This window comes from Cucurbita moschata, unplaced genomic scaffold (genome assembly GCF_002738365.1).
Source record: "Cucurbita moschata cultivar Rifu unplaced genomic scaffold, Cmos_1.0 Cmo_Scf00005, whole genome shotgun sequence".
Lineage (NCBI taxonomy): Eukaryota > Viridiplantae > Streptophyta > Magnoliopsida > Cucurbitales > Cucurbitaceae > Cucurbita > Cucurbita moschata.
Window position 1 is genome coordinate 5961430 of NW_019268521.1, and position 25463 is coordinate 5986892.

At 37.1% G+C, this 25463-nt stretch overlaps 4 protein-coding genes and 1 pseudogene across 10 annotated transcripts; 3 read left to right on the top strand and 2 right to left on the bottom strand.

Annotated features, from left to right (window-relative positions):
* Positions 1-238: 238 nt before the first annotated feature.
* On the bottom strand, positions 239-7770 carry LOC111443000. 5 transcript variants are annotated; one of them, XM_023080586.1, is made up of 14 exons: positions 7486-7770; positions 7286-7325; positions 7110-7176; positions 6866-6951; positions 5241-6301; positions 4956-5138; positions 4693-4859; positions 3254-3485; positions 2865-3000; positions 2234-2328; positions 2013-2136; positions 1304-1446; positions 1094-1182; positions 239-402 (listed from the first exon to the last, which is right to left on the bottom strand). In XM_023080586.1, exons 1-12 carry the CDS (start codon positions 7572-7574, stop codon positions 1360-1362), a joined length of 2367 nt encoding a protein of 788 aa, XP_022936354.1. In that variant the 5' UTR covers positions 7575-7770; the 3' UTR covers positions 239-402; positions 1094-1182; positions 1304-1359. The 5 variants fall into 5 exon arrangements, with proteins under 5 accessions (XP_022936354.1, XP_022936355.1, XP_022936353.1 ...); XM_023080587.1 differs by lacking the exon at positions 239-402 and having other exon boundaries at positions 805-1182; positions 5241-6298; XM_023080585.1 differs by lacking the exon at positions 239-402 and having other exon boundaries at positions 805-1182.
* A 162-nt stretch (positions 7771-7932) lies between these two features.
* LOC111443001 lies at positions 7933-12815 on the top strand (annotated as a pseudogene).
* A 212-nt stretch (positions 12816-13027) lies between these two features.
* LOC111443664 (protein DCL homolog, chloroplastic-like) lies at positions 13028-15846 on the bottom strand. Its single transcript, XM_023081580.1, has 3 exons — positions 15289-15846; positions 14470-14584; positions 13028-13735 (listed from the first exon to the last, which is right to left on the bottom strand). The coding sequence occupies exons 1-3, from the start codon at positions 15672-15674 to the stop codon at positions 13553-13555; spliced, it is 684 nt and encodes a 227-aa protein (XP_022937348.1). The 5' UTR covers positions 15675-15846; the 3' UTR covers positions 13028-13552.
* A 1260-nt stretch (positions 15847-17106) lies between these two features.
* On the top strand, positions 17107-19798 carry LOC111442637. 2 transcript variants are annotated; one of them, XM_023080087.1, is made up of 5 exons: positions 17107-17294; positions 18359-18565; positions 18665-18935; positions 19182-19297; positions 19425-19798. In XM_023080087.1, exons 1-5 carry the CDS (start codon positions 17169-17171, stop codon positions 19437-19439), a joined length of 735 nt encoding a protein of 244 aa, XP_022935855.1. In that variant the 5' UTR covers positions 17107-17168; the 3' UTR covers positions 19440-19798. The 2 variants fall into 2 exon arrangements, with proteins under 2 accessions (XP_022935855.1, XP_022935854.1); XM_023080086.1 differs by having other exon boundaries at positions 19429-19798.
* An 825-nt stretch (positions 19799-20623) lies between these two features.
* LOC111442620 (coenzyme Q-binding protein COQ10 homolog, mitochondrial-like) lies at positions 20624-24648 on the top strand. Of its 2 annotated transcripts, none has more exons than XM_023080062.1 (5): positions 20624-20808; positions 20941-21296; positions 21631-21826; positions 23498-23629; positions 24302-24648. In XM_023080062.1, exons 2-5 carry the CDS (start codon positions 20989-20991, stop codon positions 24422-24424), a joined length of 759 nt encoding a protein of 252 aa, XP_022935830.1. In that variant the 5' UTR covers positions 20624-20808; positions 20941-20988; the 3' UTR covers positions 24425-24648. The 2 variants fall into 2 exon arrangements, with proteins under 2 accessions (XP_022935830.1, XP_022935832.1); XM_023080064.1 differs by having other exon boundaries at positions 20651-20808; positions 20938-21296.
* The last annotated feature ends 815 nt before the right edge of the window (positions 24649-25463 follow it).

Consider the following 25463-nt stretch of genomic DNA (forward strand, 5'->3'; position numbering starts at 1 on the left):
ATAAAGAATCATTAATGATACACATGTATGATCGTATGTCATTCGCTGCTGATTTATACTCAATTTGGTAGGTTCGAACCCAAGCTGAAATCTATATAAAATAATAATAATAATAATACGAGGCTTGAAATGTTACGTAAACTAATACACAACAAAAATTACAAGAATCTATGTCATCTCAAACACTTCCTAACAGCCTATTCGTCTTCTTTTCATTTAGTTCAACAACTCTCATCTAACATTATGTGTAAGAATCAATGGGCATAAATGAATGTTACGACACTTATCTGTCATGCCAAGGTTGACTCGAAATAGAGCAGTCTGACATTGGAAATGACTTCGTCTTCAAATAAGTTTGTTGAGTGCCAAGATTGGGTCGTAACCCATCAGCCCCTTCCAATTCTACTGGAAATAACATTGTAATTGTAACAACAGTTCCTTATCTAACTGAAGCTTATAAAAACTATCCATCTTTCTACTATGGGGCTATTTGAAACGTTGAGCCATTAGAGAATGCCCCTTCTGTACACTCAAATAAAGTACCACAAGGAAAAAATACAGTAAATATTGAACTGTAGTGTATCTGTAGACAGAGAACATTACAAAATAAAGAGGCTAAAACCCCCTTCACAAATTTACAACGTCATCTAGGACATACATATCAGATTAAAAATGTTCATTGGGATTTTCGACTTTTACAACTTCAATGTTAATCTTGTGGTTTTGATTTTTGTGAATCAGAGATTCAGCAAGAAGATGCAAAATATCCAGTAATGAAATTCAGTGACAATCAAGAATGTAGAATGACACTGGGTAACTATCCCATCCAATAGAATCAGATTCCAAAACATCTTCCACTCATTTCAATTTCAATCAATTTGATCCAAGGATATTACACATGAAACCCCAAACTTGAGAACGATTTAACGTCATATTGTTTACTAAATTACCATTAGTCCCAGTTTTTTCTTTTTCTTTTCTTTTTTCCTTTTCCCCCTAAATGGGTCCAGTAATTTAATAAATACAACCAAAAACTGAAACGTTTTCCCTAAATAGCTGTGAATCCTTTTCTTGTGAAGTAAGAGGGTCTCACCAATTATAAGAGCTTTGTTTACTGTACAGTGAACTATTCCTCTTCTCCATGTCCGAAAAATTGTTTTGTCAAGCCAATAATTTAAGCACCTGTTGTGCCAGCAAAAAACGACAACTTAAATGGTTTCTTGTAGCTTAGTATAATGTACAAGAGAAAATAAAGTGCAACAGTAGAGCAAAACTATAATCTAAAACAAGCTTCATTTTGTACCTTCTACCCATCAAAATTTCTGGGAATTTCTCAAAAGGAGAATGTGACATCAAGCATTAGGTGACATTGCTTTCGTTCATAGAGCCATTGCTAAAGTAAGCAGTAATCGCCTTCAGCTTGCCATTTAAAAAGTTTTTCTCAACCTGAGAACACACTTAAAAATAATTAGAATTTAAAGTAAGTGAATAAGATACAAGGTTCTGGAAAGAATTTGTGTGTTAAAGTTACACGACATCAAGGTGTAAAATATTATCCATCAGAAGTAGGGAAAATGGCATCGAGCAAGAAAAGAGTTAACCTTCTACGAATTAGGAGAGGAGTGCAGATGGTTGCAAGCACATTCATGATTCAAGTGTGTATGAAAGCTTATATGCATATGCCTGAATTGTTTGTTTTCGATTGCATGTGTTTACATGTAAATGAGAGAAAATGTATAGACTCATAAGCATTCCTTATAAAGAAAAATACAAATTTAACTTGCAGTAGAAACTACTGCTCTAAATGCAGACAGCAAATTGCACATTGCACAATGAATAGCAAAACCTAGATATTCATTATTATGGCAATTCAATTCTAATACCCCTCCTGTTCTTCATATTCCACTAGAAGCACTGTACCAGCTTCAACAATATCGACAATGTATTAATGTCAGTTCTTAAGCCTGCCAATAATTCACAACAGATTGAGAAATAAAAATGAATATTCTTACCTCAAGTGACCACGGAGGATTTGAAGAGAGAGCCATCTCCGCTAGTTGGTCAAGATTAACATTCTTTGGAAGAAACATGACAACGACGGGAGCAATTTTCTTAGCAATGTTGAAGAGAAAATACCTGCAAAGGTACAGGCAAGACCAAAGCTCAGATGATGGTAAAACAGATAATAGTGCAACATCGACTGGGCATGAACTATCAAAGTCAGAAAGCTTACCCATCATGTGGTCTGAGCATGGTCTTTAGGTCATAAATATCTACTCTGGCATAATTAGGCCCTCCCCAAGGGGGTGATAAGAATATAACGTCGGCCTGCAGCAGGTAGAGACCAACAACATTTAATATAATTAAAAGTGAGATGGAAGTATAGCATTGAAAGTTTAGAAATCAATAAAAAAAAAAAAAAAGAAAAAAAGAAAAAAAGAAAGAAAGAATATGCAAGATCAAAGCCACAGTTCAAAAGAAAACTGCAAAAATACTCCCGACTTGTCGGTAGAAAATAATGAATAAATGATGCCAACAAATCATTGCATCCATTATATTATTAGTAACAAAAATCGATAATCTTATGACAGTATTCAGTCACTCACACAGACAGAGTATTCTTATGGTAATACCTTCTCCTAACAATGATCAGACAGTTGACACTTTCACCATCTAAAGTACAAGCTTTCACAATGCTGGTTATTAGTCGCCAAAGGGAGAATTTTAAAATTTTGAAATAACAGATAAAATTTCACACTTGGTAGATCTCATTACATATCTCAGGAAATTATTTGTTTTCTAACATAAACATTCATTCCAGTACATGAAAAATCACAACTTTTGTAGATGAAAAGGCTCAATACCTTGAGACGTGGGGCCAAACGGAAGAAGTCCCCCTTTATGAAATCTATTTGATCTTCAACACCATATAATGCAGCATTATGTTGGGCATATCTAATCTTTGTTGGATCAATATCAATTGCGATAACATGTTTGGCCCTGTAGTATCATTAATAAGTTAATTAAACGAAGATGATGTCAGGAATATTCTATGACAGATCTTTTTTAGAAGTTTTAAAAGAGAATAACACATCAAACTGATCAGATCCACTTATTCGTCAACTATTGGTACAAATGGAAAATAACTATACAACATCCTAACCAATTATCTGACTTTATAAGATACATGAAGGTGTCAACTAACCCAGTAAACTTGTGAAAATGAACAAAGAAAAAATTAACCAAACATCACCTTTGGGAAAACTGGATGGCATTTCCTCCAACGCCCGTGAAAGAGTCAACTATCATATTGCTACCACAACGTGATGCGTGATGCCTAGCTATAGACTCTGGAGTTACAGAAAACCATCCTTCTTTGTCCATTTTTACACCATCATCAAATCTGGAGAAAAGTTGATACCTCTGACACCAATACTTAGTAATACTTGTGGGATACTCTTCAGTGATTGCAGGAGAATGAAATTCTGCAGAAGAAAATTAGTTTGTCAGGGAGAAAAGAATTCTTTGGCATTCCGTTAGCAATTTCTATCATGAGGTTAACTAAGAAATCTTATCTGCTACTGAAAGAGACTAATTTGGCAGTAGCAATTATGTTGTGAGTTACAACCGCAAAACACCACCAGACAAAATTGATTTTCTACCATACTGGTCGGACTAACATTGTTGAATAATACGAAAGCTCTAAATAAGGTTCATAATCCTGAGGCAGGCACAAACCACTAATTTTACAAAATGAAGACTTGTCCAAGAGGAGGGGAAAACACAATATTTACCCATTAATTTATTTGTTTCCTCTCAGACAGATCTACATTAACTTACTAAGACAAAAGCTTTAAATAAGTTTTTTGGGGGTTTAGGTATAGGAAATTAGAGAGCCCGTAACCAGGCCCTTTGGCCAAATGGTTGTGGCGCTCTGTGGTATAAGATTATTGCGTGTAAATTTGGTCCATCCCCTTTTGAACAAAACTAGAGTGGGGTTAGTGGCACTTCCAGGTCTCCGTGGATAAGGATTACAAGAGAGTTCTTCGATCATGTAATCTCCAACAAACCATCTCATTGTTGCAAATGAAGCTTCTGAACAAAATAATCTTTAGAGAGAAGGAGCTTCTGAACCATGTCATGGCAAGCAGCAGTATGTGCTATTTTGTGGGGGCAATGAGGTGAGAGGAATAACAGAATCTTTAGAGAGAAGGAGCTTAATCCTTTTGATGTTTCACTCCTTGCTAGGTTCCATGTATCCTGGGGGCTTCGGTTACAGAGCTTTTTGTAATTATTAGTTTAATTTTTATCTTGCTCGATTGGAGGCCTTACTTTCAGGTAGCCTCCACTTTTGTGAGCTTTCTTTTTCGCATGCCCTTATATTCTTTTATTTTCTTCAATGAAAGTTTGGTTATTCATAGAGAAAAATACTAATATAATTAAAAGAAAAAAAAGACCGAACATTCATACTTTTATTTCAGATTCTTAATGTATGTGTCATAATTTAATAAGTAACCAACCCAACAAATTGACCTGTCCTGTCCATTTACTTCTCCCAAACTCTTTCCATATTCCCCTTTCTGCTGGCAAAAAGATTTAATTGCTGAAACTTGATGGAGTGGAACGTTATAAAATGTCTATTGATGACAAAACTAAGCATTTTGCAGGTACAATGGAGGTAGAAAAATAAACCTTCATTTCTATCAGAGAATTGTCCGCGTCTGCGTGTTCTTTTCATTTTCTTTTTCCTATCTCTTCCAGAAAGATTTTGCTCAGTACCCAGTGTACATATGGTAGGTTCATTTCCAAAATGCATATCACCATTCATATGATCTGCCTGCTGAAGCACATGAGAGACACTGGAAACACAGCAAGGGAGCCCAAACAAAAGAGCAATTTGTGGTGAGATAAGGAAGCTAATAGGCATCAATTACAATTCTGATTCCAAATGCTACCTGCTAGTAGTTAAATCCACTGCACCTTCATCATCTATAGTGACAAAAGCTTTCTCAGGTGAGTACATGTTACTAGGTTTGCAATGGCTGAAGGTCTTCTGTTCAGAAGCTTCATTTGCAACAATGAGCTGGAAACCATTGCTGCAGTTCTCATGACATGGTTGCTTGACATGACCTTCACAACTGAAATCACAATAATAATCAATATACCCCTCCAAACAAGTTACTCATACAAGTAAATGAGAAAAAGTAAGAAATAGAAATCATAGACAAGAGGTCAAGAACCTGCATTCAATAATTTCCCTGGTATTTCTACGATTCGTCAACCACTCATGAGGTTCATCAGGTTGCATATAACTGTTAATTGAAGTATTGACAGAGGCCCTATTCTTGGAGCCCTCAACTAAAATACTAGAGCCCTCCAACAGTGCATCAGGTGGTTGACAATGAATATTATCACCAGGTAAATTCATACATGACCTGGTATCAACAAGCACACTACAAATATCTTCTGGTTTTAAGTCTTCTAATACATCCATTTCAGCAACTTCGGCAATTGATTCATTTTCTGTGAAATTGGCATCAAAATGTGCAAAATGTTCCAACCCTAGAGGAGGGTTCCAAGTAGACTCATGTGTCTTTATATTATAAAAGTAGTTTCTCATATAAAAAGAATCCCAATACACCGTCCATTCTCCATACTCCTGAATACATCCAACAACATGGTCATTTTCGTTATAGTCTGCTCCCATATGAAGGAAAGATTGTTCAGCTACTAATGGCAGTCCAATGCCACTGTCAATGTCAATCTTCTGCACTTCAGTATCTTGTAAAGTCGTGGATGAACCTTCTAACTCCATAGGCAGTTCAACTTCCTCCTGCTTGCCATGGCTGACATCAAAACCTGTCATACATATTCTTGGAGAATGACCTTTATCCAAACCAATTGAACTCAATCTAACTTTTGCATGATCCCCCAACACAGCATCGCCTGACTCATGGTCTCCCCTGTTATTCAGCACAATATCACATGTAACATCGCAAGATTGTTCTTCAAAAGCACCATGAATAAGTCCACTTGAATTAGGTGAAATATCTCCATCAAAGATGACATGGGATTCATTGGCTTCAAACACAGCATCACAATCAGATGCCTCACTTTGGTTCACCATAGACGAGCAACATAGAGAACCTATTGCTTCATCATTCAAATTAATGTTAGCTACAATCTCCCCCCTGCTGCTGGATTTGGGAAACTCCACTTCTTTATCTAGAAATCCCTGCTGGATTCTAGAATGCTTGACAGTTGTGTTTCTTTTGCCCATGGTGATTCCAGTTCTCCTCTGCTACATGGTAAAACATCACGACTATGGATAAATGCAGAAAATATTATTTCCAACCAATGGTTATGGTAATGTATAAAACGCTCAATCCATTTAGTTATCCTTCTTCCAGAAAAATCATATTTCCAGATCATTTACAAATCAATCTGCCGACAGCTGCTAAGAGTAAATGAGGCTAAACACTTCATACTTGTAATGCAATAGATTTACGGCTCTCATATTAGTACTTGCAGTTGTTCTTGAAGAAAAGAAACAAAAGGTATGGTAAAGCAACTACAGTTACTGTATGATTTCCAATAACTATAGGAGGATATGGCCAAAAGAATGGGGGAAAATAGGGTATGTGTAATAGCTTATTTATGTAATGGGTTAAATTATACCTTAGCCTGCTATTAATGTAGAATTGACACAACATTGATGCAAACTGACTTGGCGATGCAGTTAACCGTTTATTAACATCCACGGAAGATAAGACTGTTGAAATTAATTAATAGAATGTATACTTCTAGAGTACAGGAGTGTCAACGTGTTGGGTGAGTAATATACAGAAGTAGTATATTGAAGTACCTCTTTGTTTGTGTGGAATGAGAGAGGAAGCCCCAGAGCATTCATCTGCTCAGTAAGTTCGATATCCTCCGGTGATAAGCTGATATCTGGCCAAAAAAATCGAGCAGACCCTTTAGCACCAATCAACATGCATGATTATGCCATAGAAATAGTGGGTGAACATCATATTTGGCCACAAATATCTCATAACTAAAATAAAATAAAAGCCTAGGTAAACGACGAGATTGACGAATGAAACACTTGCCAGTGATTGTAGAACAGATTTTCTCTCTGAACTTTTCGTTATTGGCATCATCAGCATCCAGAGCTAACTTGTTAAAACAAACAAAGGAATGAGTAGATTGGAAATTAACCAGGGAGCAAAGAGAACTCAATGAATTATCAGTGCCGTAAATAAAAACAGTGATATCAGAGACTTACACTACTTTCCACTCGTCTAGCTACTTCTGTCTCATCGTCCCTGTAATGCAACCATTAGAAATTTTTGTCAATACCCAAACAAGTGAAATGGAAAAGAAGAAAAGTCGAACTGAACAAAAACAAGAACATAGTGGTTAATTTCTTTTAATTTAGATTTCCCTCATCTTCCGGCGATAACAGAGGTGATAAAAATTGGTTACCAAAGAAAGACTTCCGTCAACTTAAAGAGAGAGCCGAGAGCCCTAATGGCAGAGACTCCAGCTTCGGATTCTTCGTTTCCAGATCCCATTTTGTCGGCGGAAAAGGGAGCTCGGGCCAAGAACTACGATCAGCAGTTTACGACGGCACTCTTTCTACCGCCATTTTTCAAAGCTTACTAAAATAGTGCGACGCTAATTTGGCGGCGCACTTTGGGAACACAGCTATATTGTAAGTTGTAAGAGAGGAAATTTCAGCCTCGACAGCCACAGCCCGTTGAACTATGCTGGGTAAATCATGAGTTTATTTCGTTTTATTTTAGTTTATATATTTTTAAATGCTTAATTTTTTTTTTTTTTTTTTCTATAAATCTTCAAATTAGTATATATAATTAGTTGTTTTTTATTTTTATTTTTAATAAACTTTGATAAAAATTAATTTTCAATAACTACATTTATATGACTAAACAACAATAATCCGCCCGACCGGCAGCCGATCGCCCCGTCGCGCCATTTTCTAGGTCGATAACCAAGCCGCTTTCTCATTCTGCTGCTACAAACTTGGATTCAGCCTCCATCAAAGCTCGGACCAGAGCATAGCGGGTGACTCTGACCGAATCAGGCGGCCAACAATCTACAGATATGAACGAGAAGATAGAGGGAATGCTCATAGAAGACGAGACCGAGCCCCCGCCGCCGGACAGCGATACGGGCAAAATGTCTCCCTACGAAATGCTGCGAGAGAGTAAAAGTTCTGTGGAGGAGATCGTCGCCAAGATGCTCTCTATCAAGAAGCAAGGCGAGCCTAAAACTCAGCTCGGAGAACTCGTTACGCAGATGCTCCTTCACTTCGTAACGCTTCGCCAGGTTCTTATTTCTATCCGCTTTCTCTTTTAGGGTTGTAGGTTATTTTCAAGATTCATTGGTTCGAAATGGTCTTTTTTTTTTTTCCTTGCTAATTTGCCATGCGGCGCCACGAACTACAATTATACTGTTGTAGATTTCAATTTTAAATTGCAGCCATTGATGACTCTCGTGGCATAATGTCTGTTCACAGGCCAACCGCTCTATTTTGCTGGAAGAGGACCGAGTGAAAGCTGAAACAGAGAGAGCAAAAGCTCCAGTTGACTTCACGACTCTGCAACTTAACAACTTGATGTATGAAAAGAGTCACTATGTTAAAGCAATAAAGGCCTGTAAAGACTTCAAATCAAAGTATTCTGATAGTGAACTTGTGTCTGAGGATGAGTTTTTCCGGGATGCACCCGAAGACATTAAGAATTCCATAAGGTCAAAGGACAGCGCGCATAATCTGATGCTGCAGAGGCTTCACTTCGAGCTTTTCCAGGTGATCTTTAGTTGTCGTTCATACTCTCTTTGAATTAATTAGCACGGATGCAGAATTTTTCTGGTAATTAAAGCTACCAATAACTCGGTTAGGACGGACAAAAGCAATAGCTTCAAGTTATATACAAAATTTTGAGGAGGCATCACCTTCCTCTTGGTCGATTCTGTGGTTCTAAAAAAAAATTGGTGACTCCATTGGCTTTTACTACTATTTTTAAGAATTGCGGGAAATATAGCATCTTGTGCGTCCTTAACTACTTGCATAAGACATCCTAAACATTAAAATTTGAATTATGACGTCAAATTCACCTCGTAACTGAGCTTAAATCTTTCCCTTTTTAGAATGGGTGAATCTATGATGTTTTCCATGTTTTTGGTTTTTATTTGAATGTTCCAATTTTCCACCTTTTGGTCGTGGATGTACATAGTTGATTCTTTTTTAGTGATTTTTTTCATTGTTGCTGTTGAGTGTATTAATAATATCCATCATTTTACCAGCGCAAAGAACTTCGCAAACGGCGAGATGAACTTGAACAACATAAGAAAAGCCTTCTTGAAGTTATTGCTAATAGAAAGAAATTCATGTCAAGTCTTCCCTCACACCTCAAGTCCTTGAAAAAGGCTTCCTTGCCTGTACAGAATCAGTTGGGAATATTGCAGACAAAGAAATTAAAGCAACACCAACTAGCAGAGCTGCTTCCACCTCCTCTTTATGTAATCTACTCACAATTCTTGGCACAAAAGGAAGCATTTAATGAAAGCATTGAGTTGGAGATAGTAGGAATTGTCAAAGATGCTCAAGCTTTTGCACGCCATCAAGCAAACGAGGAAACTGGTACCTGGGTGTATATCTTCTCTCGACCATTAGTTGAATAGTTATATCATATATGATAGTATTTTTATTGTCAGATTGTTTTAATTTTAGATAGTAGGATTGGATGCATATGCTACAAAATGACTTCTTTTTAAATCATCTTATCACGTAATACCCTATACATACGAATTGAATTTATTATTCATTGAAATCATCACACAATTCTAAATCCCGGACCATATTTATCTTATAAATAATGTCAATTTGGAGATAACTGAACACTACTTTTTTTGGATTGCAGAGTCTATATCAAAAACAGCATTCACAGATAACTCTTTCTTCATTTGTTTTTTTCTTTTTTTTTCCTGTAAGAGAGTAATTCTTTCATTGCAAATATTTTAGGTGCATCAACCAATGCTGAGAACTCCAAATTGGAGGATGATGCCCCTGACGAAGATGATGATGGCCAAAGGAGGAAAAAACGGCCAAAGAAGATTCCAGCTAAGGTGAACATTGAGCATGCAGGGATATATCAAGTTCATCCGCTAAAGATCATCCTACATATATATGACAATGAAACCTGTGACAAGTCAATGAAATTGCTTTCTGTGAAGTTTGAATGCCTGTTAAAGTTGAACATTATTTGTGTTGGGATTGAAGGATCTCATGAAGGACCTGAGAATAACATCTTATGCAGCTTGTTCCCTGATGACACTGGCCTTGAGCTGCCTCACCAGGTATGAATTCAGAAATTTGCGTTTATGTTCTTATTGTTCTGCCCCAACTTTACATTTTCAACGAAAAAGAGGGGGAAGCCTTGATGATATATTATTTTGTCTTAAATGATGCAGTCAGCCAAGCTTGTTGTTGGTGAAACTCTTGCATTTAGTGACAAGAGAACCTCTCGACCATATAAGTGGGCCCAACATTTGGCTGGAATTGATTTTTTGCCAGAATTGCCACCCCTGGTGAGTGCACAAGAATCTGCCAGTGGTGAAACTGTTAGAAGTGATGTTGTATCAGGCCTCTCAATGTATCGTCAGCAAATCCGAATACAGACAGTTGTGCAAAGATTACGCTCTCAGAAAAAGGCTCAGCTTGCTCTTGTGTGAGTCATTGATTTGTATTCAAAGTTTTAGATTATAAATGGCTTTGAAGACTGATAGAAGATGGATTTGTAGCATAGTGATCAAATTGAACATCTGTTGTTTCTCTGATCACTTGCAATTTCATGCACTATGCTTGTGTGATTAACACTTTATTTTCTCCAGAAAACTATATATGCCATGTTTACTTTTACTTCTACAGCATTTTATATAATGGAATATTTTTCCGTTGATGGAAGGATCACTGATTCAGCCAAGTATGGTTTGGTTTGTGTTGAGAAATTGGGATTTTTCTACTGACTAACAGGGAACAGCTTGATTCACTTGAAAAACTTAAATGGTCAGTTCTGACATGTTATGATGTCTCATGGGTTTGGCATCAACCTTCATGCTGTTTGTAAGGTTGGTCGCTCGTAGGTTACCCTACTAGTCAGTCATCATCTTTGACTACAATGGAGAGAGAGAAATTTCAGGATCCTGTAGATGTTATGTTTGAAAAATCTGGCATTTCGAGAGAGGAGATCAACGGTGCTAGGGAAGATGGGAAACTTCCTGCTCTAGTTTCATCGACATCTGTCTTTAACAATACTCAAGTTACTCCCCCCTTGAGAACACCCAACCTCGAGCATTCCAAACAGTTGACTTTAATTTCCAAAAGCATTACACCTCAAACCAATTACTCTAGGATACTAAGTTTCAATAAACTGATGAAGATTATGAGTTGATGCAAGATCTCAACAGCGATCAGGATGAGCCTGTGCAGACTGAGCTTTCAGCAGATGATGCAGCATCTATTCCCTCCAACTACATAACAAGAAAGACATGGATGGATTATGAGTCCAAGGAAGCCTTGTTATGGCCAGGAACATTGATTCACCTGTCGAAAATCTTAAATTGCAAGACAAGGTAACTTCTTTTTTTTTTTTTTCCCTTTATAAAAATTATGTTATATTGATTTTCTGAATGTTGACATCAATATCGTTTTGGCAGATTAAAGTCAGCATGGAGTACCCTCTTTAGGCCTCCTCTCTTCACTTTGAATCTTTACTCGATGAATTCTGAAGAAAACCATGATGAGAGTGACAACTCTGATTGGTATAATGAACGTCAGATCATGGAAGCTGAGGTAAGGAGGAAAGTCACATGATCTAGAAAGTATATGTGATGGAAAAGGCTCTTTTATGTTGTAGATTTTTTAAATGCACGTAACTAACCAGTACTTTTTCTAAATGGGGTGTATGTGATGACGTACTGACATTTTTATGAATTTGATCCCTTCCGAGCTCGAATACTGGTTGTTGACCTGGTAATATTTCACTTAGTTGATCTGTGTTTTTGGTTTTGTAGGTGAATCTCCGTAAACTTGAGATGCTGCCTCTGGATCAAGAGAACTATATTTTGTCTCATCAAATTTGTTGTCATGCTATGTTGTTTAACTACTGCATCGACGAGGCATCCCTGTTCTCTGAAAGGAGAAATTGTAGTTCTGTCACTGACGTTGGATTATACAAACCTGTTAGTGGTAGTTTGCATGCCAGTACTTGGAGGAAGAGATCGTAGGAAGATGATATCCCGGAAAGATATTGAAGGCTCTCCCGGCTATCCTTGCTAAGAACTTTTAGGATCTTAAAAATATTACTTTAGCACCTCCGGCTGCTGCTGCTCATGGTGGAACAGTTCTAGAAAATCTGCCTGCCTGGAAAATATGAAGAATGTGATAATTTCCTTCTTAGCCAATTTCTTCAGTATTGAAATATTGGTTGATGCAGTGGCCATGGATCGCTACATTACCTGAACCCGATTCTCAGCTATAGGTAGATGATGCGCAACCTCCTTGACCAAATACAAGCTTGAATGTTCAGCCAAACTGATCACTTTGTTCTCGTGCATTTGTGTATATAATGAGAAAGTTCGTTTTCTTTAAATCCCTTTTCTTTGTAATCGAGTTGGGTAATTGAGAGAATTATTACTATATAGCACTGAGGCATAACTTTTCATGTCAAAACTCACAAGGTTGAGTTTCAATTGTATTGATCGACTACCGAGAGAATCATGTTTGTTGATTGACTTCCCCGAGTTTTGCTAAAATTTTTAATATTATTGTTTATTTTACAATATTCACTTTTTAAAGTTCAAGAGAACCATGGAGGTTAAAAACTTACTACCCTTCATAATTTTCATCCACAAAAGTTGTAAGACGTACACATAGTGCCATGAAGGATGGAAAGATCAAAACACAAAATTTAGATGCAAAGTTAAGGCTGAGAATTTCCCTACATGACCAAAGCTACTCCGCTGAAGTCGAGCAGAGTAGCAGCTCAGTTGCAGTACTTTAGCTTTAGCCATGGTCGAATACAAGAATATGCCCATTTGGGCGCCATTGTATTTTTTCTTACCCACAATAACATAATATATGAACTCCCATACAGAATTTAAGGGTTCTTGATGCCAATTCAATAGAGTTTTAATACATACCGGCCCAACTACAAAATGCTACAAGGTTCAAGGATCTTGAGCATATATTCCTGCTAAAGAGAGAGCGAGGGAATGTAGCTAACCAGTTAACCACTAGAGACTAAGCAAGAACTGGACTGGAGGTAACTGTTAGGCTCGAATATTGAATTTTGCTAGCACCTTCCTCGAGCAAGAGTCTACATTCAGCCTATATTCTTCTTGATTCGCGCATTTCAAATCATTAAACACGAGAACCACACAAGCGTAGTAGGTTAATTTCAAGCCTCGAAATTCAAAGAATTCCTGAAATTGGATGGTACAATAGTATGATTAACAGATCTTGCATTCGTTACCGAAAAAAATGGCGTCTACGTCGCTGAAAATGCCGAAGAATAAAGCTTTCTGCATGAAGAGGATAGTTCTTTCTGATCAGACCCTCCATGCACTTCCAATATGAAAAATCAACTAACTCTCCATCTTTTCTGACTATGAATAAGCATCTTGACCTTTCAAAATTCGGATGATATCCAATCTGCCGACCACAACAATATGATTAAGTTGACAGAGACAGAGCTTGTATCCTGTGCTCAATATGATTTCAAAGAAAATGGTTCAAAAATGAAAATGGTTCAAAAATGAAAATGGCATCCCATAAAATCGCTTTTCTAATGGCAAGATATTGGAGTTCAAGTCGAGGTATAACCCTTTTGGCAGCATCACGTATACACAATCTAGTGAAAATACAATGTTTCAACAAATATCAAACCGTTGCCACTTATCAAAGCCCACATTTCTCACTGTGTACATTGAGAATTACTTTGAAGTGTCTTCATATAAATCCCAGGCAAAGTATTTTTACAAAAAAAAAAAAAGAACACAGTCGATATAGATCACGTGTATTAGGAAAAGTAAGTTTTCCCTTCTAATTCATGTTCTGCTCCGTAACAATTTATATCTTTTCAAGTCAAACATTATAGACAAATATGTTAGGATTACAAGCTAAGCTAGTCAAATGTTTCAGGGATGAATCATGACTTGTTGAAGTCAATCTCATCAATAGCGATAATCAAGATGTTTCATCAGGAGCAATTAAAAACTTAATTGTGAACATTTAATTTATTTTCCAGGTTCATGACAAAAGCTTTCATTCATCCAAGGAAACAGAAAAGAGGCTAGAGTATCTCATTAGTAATTTTATTTAATATAAATGCAAATTCTAAAAATAAGATAAAAACAATAGACAAAGAAATATGGAAAGAGATATACCGTGATATAATCAATCCCACATCCAATCTTCTTCTCACACTCGGGATGATATGAAAGCAACCGATCAAGAATTGTTTTCTCGTGCTCTGGGGTCAACCTATCCCCACTTTCATATCTGCGCATGTTGGCTTATAGATGATTAATGAATGGAGATTAAACTCTACCACACCATGCTAGTCAATTCAAGACACAACATATTGTCTTTCAGATAATAGGTGCACCATCGGTGAATTAACAAGATCAAAGCAAACAGTCAAGATATCTCATCCATCCAAGGGAAGAAAAACAGCTATAAAACGTTCAAATTTTGTCGGTAAGGAGATACTAAATGATAACAACTTGAAACTTTCACTGAAAGATAACAATACACATGTTACGAACACTTGATCGTTGAAATATGAGAAAACAGAAATAAGATACGTTAACTATTGACTTATTCATGGGCTAAGGACCATAGGTTGAGTGTGTACGGTTGCAAGAGCCTTTTTTTCATCAATTTATTAGATTCGAAGTCTTTTAAGTGCGTCAAGTTATAACTAAATTTGATCAAATGGAATAAAAGATCAATGAACTTTGAAGAGATCAATTGACAGAGAACTCGTAATTGTTGTTCTTGCTTGCTATGGAAATTGATGAACGTTCCGTAAAGTTCTAAAATTTCAATCTCAAATTATTTAGTTCCGTTCATCTTTGAGCACACGCTTTCATTTGAGCAATAACAATCTCAAAATTCACTTAATAACATGGTTGCATGGTTTCTAGTTGCCTGGAAGCTCAAATTCAGTTAAAAAGCCGATAAACAAACGAATGGTTGCTTACTTTCCAGAGTGAAGAACCATCCTAACAAAGCCAACTAGAGGAACAGTCTCCTCCAGAATCCTGTCCTCCCAGTCAACCCATTCCTCTTCCTCCTCGTCTCCGTTTCCACTCTCCTCACTGCTGCTGTAATCCTCCGATGGTGTAGCCAGGTCCATCGCCGGCGGAACAACCGGTTTTCGCAGCAAATCGGAACTATATTCTTCGTGGCTTCGAATCCTACTGCCTTCAGGGCCAGTTTTTAGGGCACGAATGGATGGGTGAAACGACGTCATGGGGTGCGTACGAAAACATACGATCACTGGTGAAGCGTTGAGGAGGTTTGGATTTAGGGAGTGAAGGGGCACAAGAGGCGGTGGCTTCAAAATGGAGGCCATAGCCAGGACCATGCCCTCGTTCAATTGAATCAAGGAGCTCAAATTTGCAACTACTGAGGTTTTTCACCCAATTCCCTGAGAAAACGGAGGAAAAATAACTGTTAATGGTGACTCACATTATCATCAATCTCATGGTTTTGGAGATTCTACAATATTTCTCTTCAATCCGCATTCTTTGCCCTGGCGGGTAGCTGAAAGACAACCCCTTCCACTTCACCTTGGAGGCAAACTTAATGGGCCTTTGCACCTAAGCCCAATTTTTCGCTTTGGGCCTCTAGCTTCTTTATTGGAGGCACACTTAATGGGCCTTTGCACTAAGCCCAATATCTCGTGTTGGGCCTCTTAGCTTCTTTATTGGATGCAAATTTAATGGGCATTTGCACCTAAGCCCAATTTTTCGTTCTGGGCCTCTATCTTCTTTATTGGGCTCTTACGTACTAAAGTCCAATTGGTGGAGAATCTCATCCCAACGCCAGAAATTTTTTTTTTTTTTTATATACAAAAAAAAAAAAAAAAGTTCCCATATTTTTCATCATTGAATTGAATGCATAAAATATCGACAAATTATTATAAGACAACAATAATTAAAATGGATTATGTTTAACACATATTTTGATCCCACTTACCGCTCTAAAAAAGAATTTTGCTTGGGACATTAATTTTATAACGTTTTAGTATTTGACCCAAATAAGTTCACGTGAAAATTATTGGTTATAGAAAATAAATCCACGAATCAACCCAACTACTACTTTTTAATTAATACTGTTATTACTTTAACGAAATATTATTTTTATTTTTAATTAATATTGTTTTCGAGGATGGGCCAGTCAATCTTAACATCATTGATAAGAAGCGGATAATTTACTTGAAATTTGAAATTTCAAAAGTAACCCGAATGAAATTTAAAAATAGTTTTATCTTGAAATTATGTTAAAATTATAATTTTTTTTTCTTTTTAATAAAATTACAAATGGGTTGCAATCTATTTTCATTTTTAAAATGGTGTTTAAAAAATGAAAATAAAACTCTACATTAAATTAGATATTTAAATTTTGTTTTATAAGAATATTGATGTACAAAGATATTTATTTGACAGTTACAGGCCTAAAATTTGGGATTTTTCTAGAGAAATGAAAAAGAAGCGCGAAATAAAAGAGTCAGCCGGCTTCGGCTGTTGACAGTTTAAAAGGCGCCGCCACCGAAATAGAACATTGTAATGAAAAGGCCAAAGATATTTCAGTTGGTCCAGATAATATCTGCCCGATTTCTCAACGTCATTCAACACTTTGTTGACGTGGCAGATGTAGGCCTATTGCCACGTGTAAAGCCATGACAACTGTGAAGGTTCTTCTGCCCCAAACACCGCCTCTCTCCCTCCCCTCTTCAATATCTCTCCACTGGCCCGCTTCCATCTCTCTTCTCTCTCTCTCTCTCTCTCTCTCTCTCTCTCTCTCTCTGTCGCCATTACAAATCTGGAGAGATTATCATTCATCCTCTTGAGCATTCATGGAGTTGTTGCCTCCAAATTTGGAGAATCACAACGCCGTAGAAACTCGGACCGACTCACTCATCTCTGAATTGGCCAAGGACGAGTCGACCGAGTTTGCCCTCCCGGTGGAATCTTCTAGCCTGGTACTTACCCTACTTTCTTCCTCTTATCTTCGTTTTAGATGTTCTTGTTGTTCCAATTAGGTTTTGCTTCTGTAATGTTTGGTATCTTCAATTTCATGCTCTGTGACCGTGACTGCATTGTTTCTCTATTTTCGTGTTAAAACTTAAAAGATACGAAATAAAAATAGAAAGTAAGAGGACGTGGAAGAAGACAGCGATGGTTTTGCACTTCCCTCTCGTGACTGGAGGATCTTTATTTTATATTTTGTTTGGCTCTGTTCGGATCGATATCGTTCTTTGTCAATGGAATTTGTAGGGCTGTGCAAGGGGCTTGGATCTGTGGCCAATGATTCTGGAAACTCAGCACGAGTTCTGATTGTTCAACATTATCATTTCAAATTAAGATGACTAATCGTATTGTTTATCAGTTATTTATTAAGATAGACCATGAATGAATGGTTGTAAGAGGAGTTCGACTAATTAAGGGGTCGATCATGAGTTTATAAGTAAGAAATACGTATCCATTGGTACGAGGCCTTTTGAAAACCAAAATCAAAATCATGAGAGCTTATGCTCAAAGTGGACAATATCATACCATTGTGGGAGTTCGTGGTTCCTAACGTGATATTAGAGTCGTGTCTTTAACTTAACTATGTCAATTGAATCCTCAAATGTCGAGCAAAGAAGTTATGAGGTTCGAATGCGTAGTCAAAAGTGACTCAAGTGTCAAACAAAGAGTGTACTTTGTTTGAGGACTCGAGAGAAGGAGTTGAACATCGATTACGGAGAGGCTGTTCGAGGGCTCTATAGGCCTCAGGAGAGGCTCTATGATATACTTAGTTTGATGGGAGGATTGTTGAAGATTGTTGGAAGAGGAGTCTCACATCGACTAATTAAGGGGTTGATCATGAGTTTATAAGTAAAGAATATATCTCTATTGGTACGAGACACTTTTTGGAAAACCAAAAGCAAAGTCAAAGTCACGAGAGCTTATGCTCAAAGTGGACAATATATTATTATTGTGGGGTTCGTGGTTCCTAACAGAACTTGCCATGAAAATTACCGATAATGCGATTTCGTTTCAGGGCACTCATATGACGGATTCTGTACCTTCTGATTGGACCGATGAGAAGCACCATTTATTCCTTGAATCCATGGAGACATCTTTTGTCAGCCAAATGTTTGATTCTGTGCATTCAGTTGGTTCCTGCCCCCGCAAGGAAAATTCTTCACACACAAAATTGCACGGCCAAAGCCAATCCGCCTCTCATGTCCATTCACATTTTGGCCAGGTTCAATGCCGATTGATCTTTGTAGATGAGTTATAACTCTCTTCTGATAATGGCTTATAAATTCTCTTTTTATTCTTTTCGTTGCTTCTATCTATGCAGTTTAAAGTTCTTCGACGAGGCAGCTGGAAGAACATTAATTTTGAAACAACTGAATCTCGGTCGAATTTATTGAATGATTTCCAAGCTCTCTCACGTAATCCTTGGATACATCACTTTCGAGCTGATCGTAAAAACAAAAATGTTGCATGCAAAAGTCAAGCTATCGGTTCAGGAGGAAGGAATTTGTTTCCTTTGGGGGCAGCAAATGATTCAGAACCTTTGCGTGCTTGTGATTCTGATTTGTCCCTACAATATATCAGCAGCAATGAAGGTATAATCTTTGTGTCTTCGACGTAATAAATGATTAATTATCAATATTTGATTGATAGATTTGGCCTCTCCTAGGTTGTAATTTAGTTTATCAAGTTTAAGTTCGCTAGTTAGTGATTCTACGTTCGATTATGATTTTAAATGTAAATTGTACATAAATCATCATTTCCCTGGTGCAAGACTGAACTATTTTAGATGATAAAGACTGTTTTGATTTGAATCTGCACAAATGATTTTCATGTTGCAGAAGTGTCAGATCAGAATTTTGTTGATGAAGATAGAGAAGTTGGAAACGGGAGCAGTGATTGCAGCAATGCCAAAAGGGTCAACACTCCAGAGACCAATGCCTTGATCAATGAACAGGTAATTCATATGATATCAACTTAACCACCATCTCTTGCTCCAGAATGATGACCTCTGATTTCTTTTAGGTTGTTTCCTAAGTTCCATGAAAATGAGATTATGATTTTTAACAAAAATCCTATTACAGCCAGAAGATAGCTAGATCCCAGATTGTCGCCAATACGAGGCAGACGACTTATCGACTACTCTTCTAACTCCGGGAAAGGCTATAGATGATCTGAGATTGTTGGTGAAGTCTATAATGCTCATTTTGAGGTTATTGGTTTCTGTTGATTAACGTAAGTTCTAATACCTCTGGATGTCTGCAGTTAGTAGTGATTAGTAAATCAGCAATTATGGTTTTGCCTGGGTAGATGTGTTTGGCATTATCATTCAGTATATGTAAATATATATTCGTTTTGGTACAACAAGATTCTGCAACATTTGTTCCAAGTCTTGCTCTCCAATCGTTCATAAGTTGTTTTTATGAACAATATTTCTATACCATTGATTCTTTGTCGATTGAAATAGATGTTCATCCACATCATTTCGCTTCTTTTGCGTTGTCCATTGAATAAAGATAACCATATATTTTCTATCGCCTCCGATTGGTCATTTTTCCTTCACAGGTTTGGACTTTTTTTTTTTCCCTATATTTTTGTGTGAAGCTTGTTTCAATCTTTGTGGCTGAGAAGAGATGAAGTGAGGACGTTGGTAAATTTTCATTGTGAGAAAATTTGGGAAATCATATTCACCCAACAAAGTTCAGGGGTGATTCAACATGCTTAAGCTATCAATTAAGGATTAAGATTGATGGATTGATATATTGAATTGTACGAAATTATGCGTAAGTTATCATTCAGATTTTTAGCTCTGCTCATGGTTTCTTATGGCTATAAACTCGAACATTAATCAACTAACTAAGATATAATCGCTTTGATTAAAATCTCGTTTAATAACAATTTCGTATCTAAAAAATTAGAGTTCAAGTCTTCCCTACTAAAATCGTTAAAAATAGTTCTTTGAATGTTAATTTACTATCGTTCTTTAATGTTGGTTTACGAATGGGTAGATATTTTTAGGTAGGGAATTGTGTCATTCTCAATAAAAGTATCTATATTGGGTTTTTGCCTTGTTTCCCAAAGGGGAAAAATTAGGAAAATCAACCAAAGTTGGGTTATATGATCTTCCTCTTCTGTGGACCAAAAATATTTAGTTTAGAACGCAATTTTGAAGGGTATGGGCAAAATCCACGTGGCATTTCCCGGGTCAAATAATATTCAAGCGCTCATCAATCACGTGTTACACGGAGAGTCCAAATCGCAGACGGATTTGGTTCGGGTCGGATCCGCAAGTTTAATCTTCCTCAACGCAAAGGGACCGGCAAAATCTAAAACCGTAGAATTCTGCCTTCCATCGTATATGCTACAACATCTGGATCGTGTTCCGTTCCGATTCATTAACGGCGAAGGGAAGATTTGTTCGTGATTGCTATTTGCGTTTTACCGCCAAATCTTTGTTGCTATCAACGAGTTAGTACCTTTTTGTTTGTTTAGTTGAATTGAATCCCTAGTTCTTTAATTTCTTTCGTTCTGGTTTATTTTGTTTGCTAGAGGAGGCGGGAAACGCCTAATCGTTGACTAAGTCTTGTGATACATTAGCAGGCGTGTGCTTTCGAGAAACAGTCAAGTTTTTTACCACCAGGGACATCAATGCCGCCGTTTCTGTCTACCTCGAAGGTCGTTGAGTCATTGATTTCACGTAGAGGTGGTATCAGACATGCGATTAAATACGCAACGTGCAATGCCGAGCCATGGAAGTATCGGAACGGTCGGCATTTAAGGTGTATTCCCGGTGTTGAGACCTCGTCGACTTATAGACTGTTCGATCAGGATCGTAAGGTTTTTTCCGAGAGCTTCCGTGATATTAGGGCTGTACAATCGAGGCGATTTCTTGGCTGTGGAGACGGGGAAGAGGCCGGCGTTTTATCCAAAATTTATGAGGAGAGGCGCGTAATGGGGTAAACAAATTAATCTTCTTCTGCGATATCAACAGCATGCGGCTTTCAACGTTTTGGTTTGATTAGAGTAAGAGTTAGCTATTGGAGGAAACATCAGTATAGGAATTTGTATTTGTCACAGTGTTGTCCTGCAGTGTTTAGGGGATCGAATTAGCTTTGTTGATAAGGCCTTTTTATTTTCTTTCGCAATTTAGAATGTGAAGCTTTTGAGGAGGTATTTAACTTAGCTTTCTTCCTCTTACGTTGATGCTGGCCAATAAAATCAGATGATCATGAAATTTTATATTTTTTTTTTTTACATTTTGTTGTGTTGCTGAGCCTCATTTCTTATTAGGTATTCTCCGGAACAGTTATGTGACGTAGTTGCAGCTGTAGACTTGTATCATGATTTTGTTCCTTGGTGCCAGCGGTCAGAGGTGCTCAAAAGATATCCCGATGGATCCTTTGATGCTGAACTGGAGATTGGCTTTAAATTTCTAGTTGAGAGTTACATTTCACATGTAGAGATAAACAAACCAAAATCTATAAAGGTACTAAACTTATCCATAACTTATTAATTTCCCATACTGAATTGGTAACTCATTTTGCTAGCTAGTGGTGATATGGATGTGGTATATATTCAGAACCAGATTTAGAGTGTCGGTTTGTTTATGTTTGTGTTACATTGATTGTCCTCGGATGATGTGGTGGATGCTTAAATGGTCCAAGTAGTTTGGAGGTATTAGGTGTAGAAATTTTTTTCCCCTCTTCCAGTATTACTTGGAGGAATTAAACAAGCGTGATTTCATAATATATTCATAACTCGCATTTATCATGTCTTACGATCTTAATAGGGAAGACCAAGCTTTAAGTGGATATGAACTTCAGTACAAATAAAGTGAGCCATGTTGCCGTGCAGGCTGCACGCTTTTGAACATCAACCTTTTAGATCATCCCTTCACATATTTAATTCATATGCCCGATCTTGATTTTGTTCCAAACTTAATTGTATTTGCTTCCATGCATAAGAAGGAAAGTATGTCTGTGTTTCTTTTTAGACACGATAAGGAAAATTTAAATTGTACACAAGGATGAGAAATCAGCAATGCCTGTTGGAAATCGGGGTACATGGATATTAACAAGTGAAGATGGTCTTTACAATGTGTTGGCGACATTTCGTTGGCATTTTGAAGTTGTTGCTGATACATTGGTATATCAAGAATATTCGACACGTCATGAAACAATTACTTATCTGCAATATCTCTTGGTACATGGTCAATTCTTCTTTTTTTTTTTTTTTTTTAAGCTTATGCCACTGGCACTGATATATTGCCAATCAATAGCATTTCGCCAATTTTCTCATAGGCTCTCTTCTAGTTGCAGGCAGCAGTGTGCAATGTTGTCTTTGAAGTGTTTAAGTAGGTAGTGTGCGGGTGCGGCCTATAACCCTGAGAAGCAATGCTTGGTATTGTAAATTGGACTTCGGAAATTGGTTGATAGTCTTTGTTGAATGTGGAAAAAAGAAATATAGAATTTTAGAGGCTGGCTATAAACAAGACTTCACTCACACCATATGAGCAAACACACTCCACCCATTAGACTCTTCATCTCCCTCTTTGGTTTTGTTACTCTCCCTCCCTCCACTCCCACTCCCACTCCCTCTTTTTAACTCTCAGTCTCATCTCTCTTTTCCAAGTCTTTCTCTACATGTCCTAGAGTGCAAGCCAAGCACATGTTCAATTTGTGCAGACACAGCAGTCGAGAGTCTTTAGTGAAAGATTAAAAAATTGCATAGAATTTTAGAGGTTTGTCTATACAAGACAATTTTCTTGCCTTTGCTCACATCACTGCAAGCACACTCCTTTGTTTATAATTATGAATCAATAATGGAAACTCTAAAAGACGCAACGATCGGGATAACAAAATTAACAAGGGAAATGGAAACTCTAATCTCGTTAATTTTGTTATCCTGATCGTTTTTTTAATTATTGAATGATGTTAAAATATATACTTTGTTTATAATTAATGAATCAATAATATTCTCCTTCAATTCTTAATTTTCATCATTGTCTATTCTTTGTATTTATGTGCATATTAGATTAGAAATGTTGATATTGTATTTTTAACGATGATTTAATTGACATGTTTGCCCTTGATTGCCCAAACTATTGATATTTCATAGGCATTGCACTGATTGTCTTGTTTGCTCTTTTCACTTGCAGACTACAGTATCTCAAAGCGCGCTTTTTGACCACTTGATAAATACTTGGGAGTTCAATCCAGGACCAGTTCCAGGGACTTGCAACCTTTACTTTTTAGTAGATTTTAAGTTCCAGTCGCCACTGTATCGACAGGTAGGTAGAGCTTTCTCTCTCCAAGCATCCTTCCAAATTTCAATTATATCATGGACATCGATTAGGAATGCAGACTCCTGTTCATGTAGAAGTCTACCAATGAGTCTCTGACTTCTCACCTTAAAAGGAAGTAATAATATTAATAATGGAACCTTCTTTTCTTTGTGGTTTACCTATGGTAGTATGAGGTTCCTCAAGGCTGGCGCCTTCTATAACTTTGATGAATAGAGGCCGAAATTATATTCCTTAATTTTTGACATCTAAACTTCAAGTGAAAGGCCAGCTATGCCTAAAGCATGCGAATTTATCTAACCTGTTATTCGCTTGGAAGCATAATATTTGAACAATTTTATTGGAGGTCTCATCTCAGTAGAAGCCCGTGGCTGCTTTTTTTAAAAAAATCCTTAATTACTTACTGATCGTGTGGTTTTGAATACTATTTTCTTCTGTAACTGTCAACATAAGTATAGATCAATTATGGTCAACTGATTAACTCATGATACCTCTACCAAAATGTTTGAGGCTGAAATTTCCACCCTTTCGTATGTTCAACTCAATAAATAAATTCAGGATGTGTTTAATATGTTATGTTCTATATTGCCTAGCTGTTTTGTCACCAAATATTCCCATACCGCCTAGAATTATAATATCTCATATAACATTCCTTTTCAGGTGGCTTCAGTGTTCTTTAAGGAGGTCGTCTCAAAACTGGTTGGTTCATTTAATGACCGCTGCCGTTTGATATATGGGCCAGGGGTTGCAGTCCTTGAAAATTCATATAACCAAAGAGCTTAGATTTGTTGAATTTTTCATCAGATGTATCATTTGATTGAGGAGATTTAACGAGAATTGTGTTAGAATGTCAAGACTCCTCATAGAGAGCAGACAGGGGAGTAGGAAAAGTATCATAAATTTGATTGATTTATGCATACCTTGTGGGTAATTTGCGGCTTGCTTAGTTTGCTGCCCATCAAAGGATATCTTAATTATTTGAATGAAATACAAGTCTTCTACGAACACTTTGGCAACATGGAAGACAATTTTATTTTTGAGTGATTTGGTGTTTGGAGCGTGTAATCAATTGGGATCATCATCTCCACCAGTTTTCTTGGTGGCAGCTACTGGAACCCGCATCGGCAATTTCCTCTTTCCTCATCCAAATTGCATTCGAACACTTCAACAAAACTAGAAATCTCAGTGAATTACGCCAACGAAGCCCCGTCTAGGCTCTTCTACCGTGTGGGTGTGGGTTACGACAAGAGAACTTGCCCAAAAAAGCATCCTCTTATTTCTCAAAGCTAAAGTGCCGTACTGATTCGTTCTTAGGTTGGAAATTGTCTCTTACTTCTTGACTAGTCTTTTGGCTGTCGAGCACTCATTCATCATTTCTCTTTACTCTTTCCTTTCGTCAACCCGTTCTCACTATACTTGGTCTCTTTCCTTTCGTCAACCCGTTCTCACTATACTAATCATGTGTCGTGCCGTTCCGCCACAACAAAAAATTGTCTAATACTCAATTGTTGTAGCAAAATGCCACAACAAAAAATGATATGATACTCGATTGTTGTAGTGAAATGCCACAACAAAAAATGATATGATACTCAATTGTTGTAGAAGAGGACGTAAGATCAATCATACTCACACACCCACAAATAGAAATTAAACAAAGAGACAGATTTATTCTTCTCCTACATATATGGGTGATAGTGAATCACTATAATTAAAGTGTATCACACACTCTCGTGCTACACCGTCTCTCGACAAAATTCCTCACAATTTAGGCAAATACAAGATGACAATGAGAGTCTTTGAACAAAGTTCCTCACAATTAATT

What these genes read in the sequence shown, in the direction of transcription:
- LOC111442637 (XM_023080086.1), top strand. Translation starts at nt 17,169, where the DNA reads ATGGAGTTGTTGCCTCCAAATTTGGAGAATCACAACGCCGTAGAAACT. An exon ending in TCCATTCACATTTTGGCCAG is followed by an intron (nt 18,566 to 18,664) that starts GTTCAATGCCGA and finishes CTATCTATGCAG; the next exon opens with TTTAAAGTTCTTCGACGAGG. An exon ending in ATGCCTTGATCAATGAACAG is followed by an intron (nt 19,298 to 19,428) that starts GTAATTCATATG and finishes TATTACAGCCAG; the next exon opens with AAGATAGCTAGATCCCAGAT.
- LOC111443000 (XM_023080586.1), bottom strand. Translation starts at nt 7,574, where the DNA reads ATGGGATCTGGAAACGAAGAATCCGAAGCTGGAGTCTCTGCCATTAGG. An exon ending in GTGGATTTAACTACTAGCAG is followed by an intron (nt 4,860 to 4,955) that starts GTAGCATTTGGA and finishes CTGTGTTTCCAG; the next exon opens with TGTCTCTCATGTGCTTCAGC. An exon ending in ATCCTCCGTGGTCACTTGAG is followed by an intron (nt 1,447 to 2,012) that starts GTAAGAATATTC and finishes GTGTGTTCTCAG; the next exon opens with GTTGAGAAAAACTTTTTAAA.
- LOC111442620 (XM_023080062.1), top strand. Translation starts at nt 20,989, where the DNA reads ATGCCGCCGTTTCTGTCTACCTCGAAGGTCGTTGAGTCATTGATTTCA. An exon ending in GAGGAGAGGCGCGTAATGGG is followed by an intron (nt 21,297 to 21,630) that starts GTAAACAAATTA and finishes ATTTCTTATTAG; the next exon opens with GTATTCTCCGGAACAGTTAT. An exon ending in AGTCGCCACTGTATCGACAG is followed by an intron (nt 23,630 to 24,301) that starts GTAGGTAGAGCT and finishes ATTCCTTTTCAG; the next exon opens with GTGGCTTCAGTGTTCTTTAA.
- LOC111443664 (XM_023081580.1), bottom strand. Translation starts at nt 15,674, where the DNA reads ATGGTCCTGGCTATGGCCTCCATTTTGAAGCCACCGCCTCTTGTGCCC. An exon ending in ATGGTTCTTCACTCTGGAAA is followed by an intron (nt 14,585 to 15,288) that starts GTAAGCAACCAT and finishes CAACATGCGCAG; the next exon opens with ATATGAAAGTGGGGATAGGT. An exon ending in GTGGGATTGATTATATCACG is followed by an intron (nt 13,736 to 14,469) that starts GTATATCTCTTT and finishes TGTGGTCGGCAG; the next exon opens with ATTGGATATCATCCGAATTT.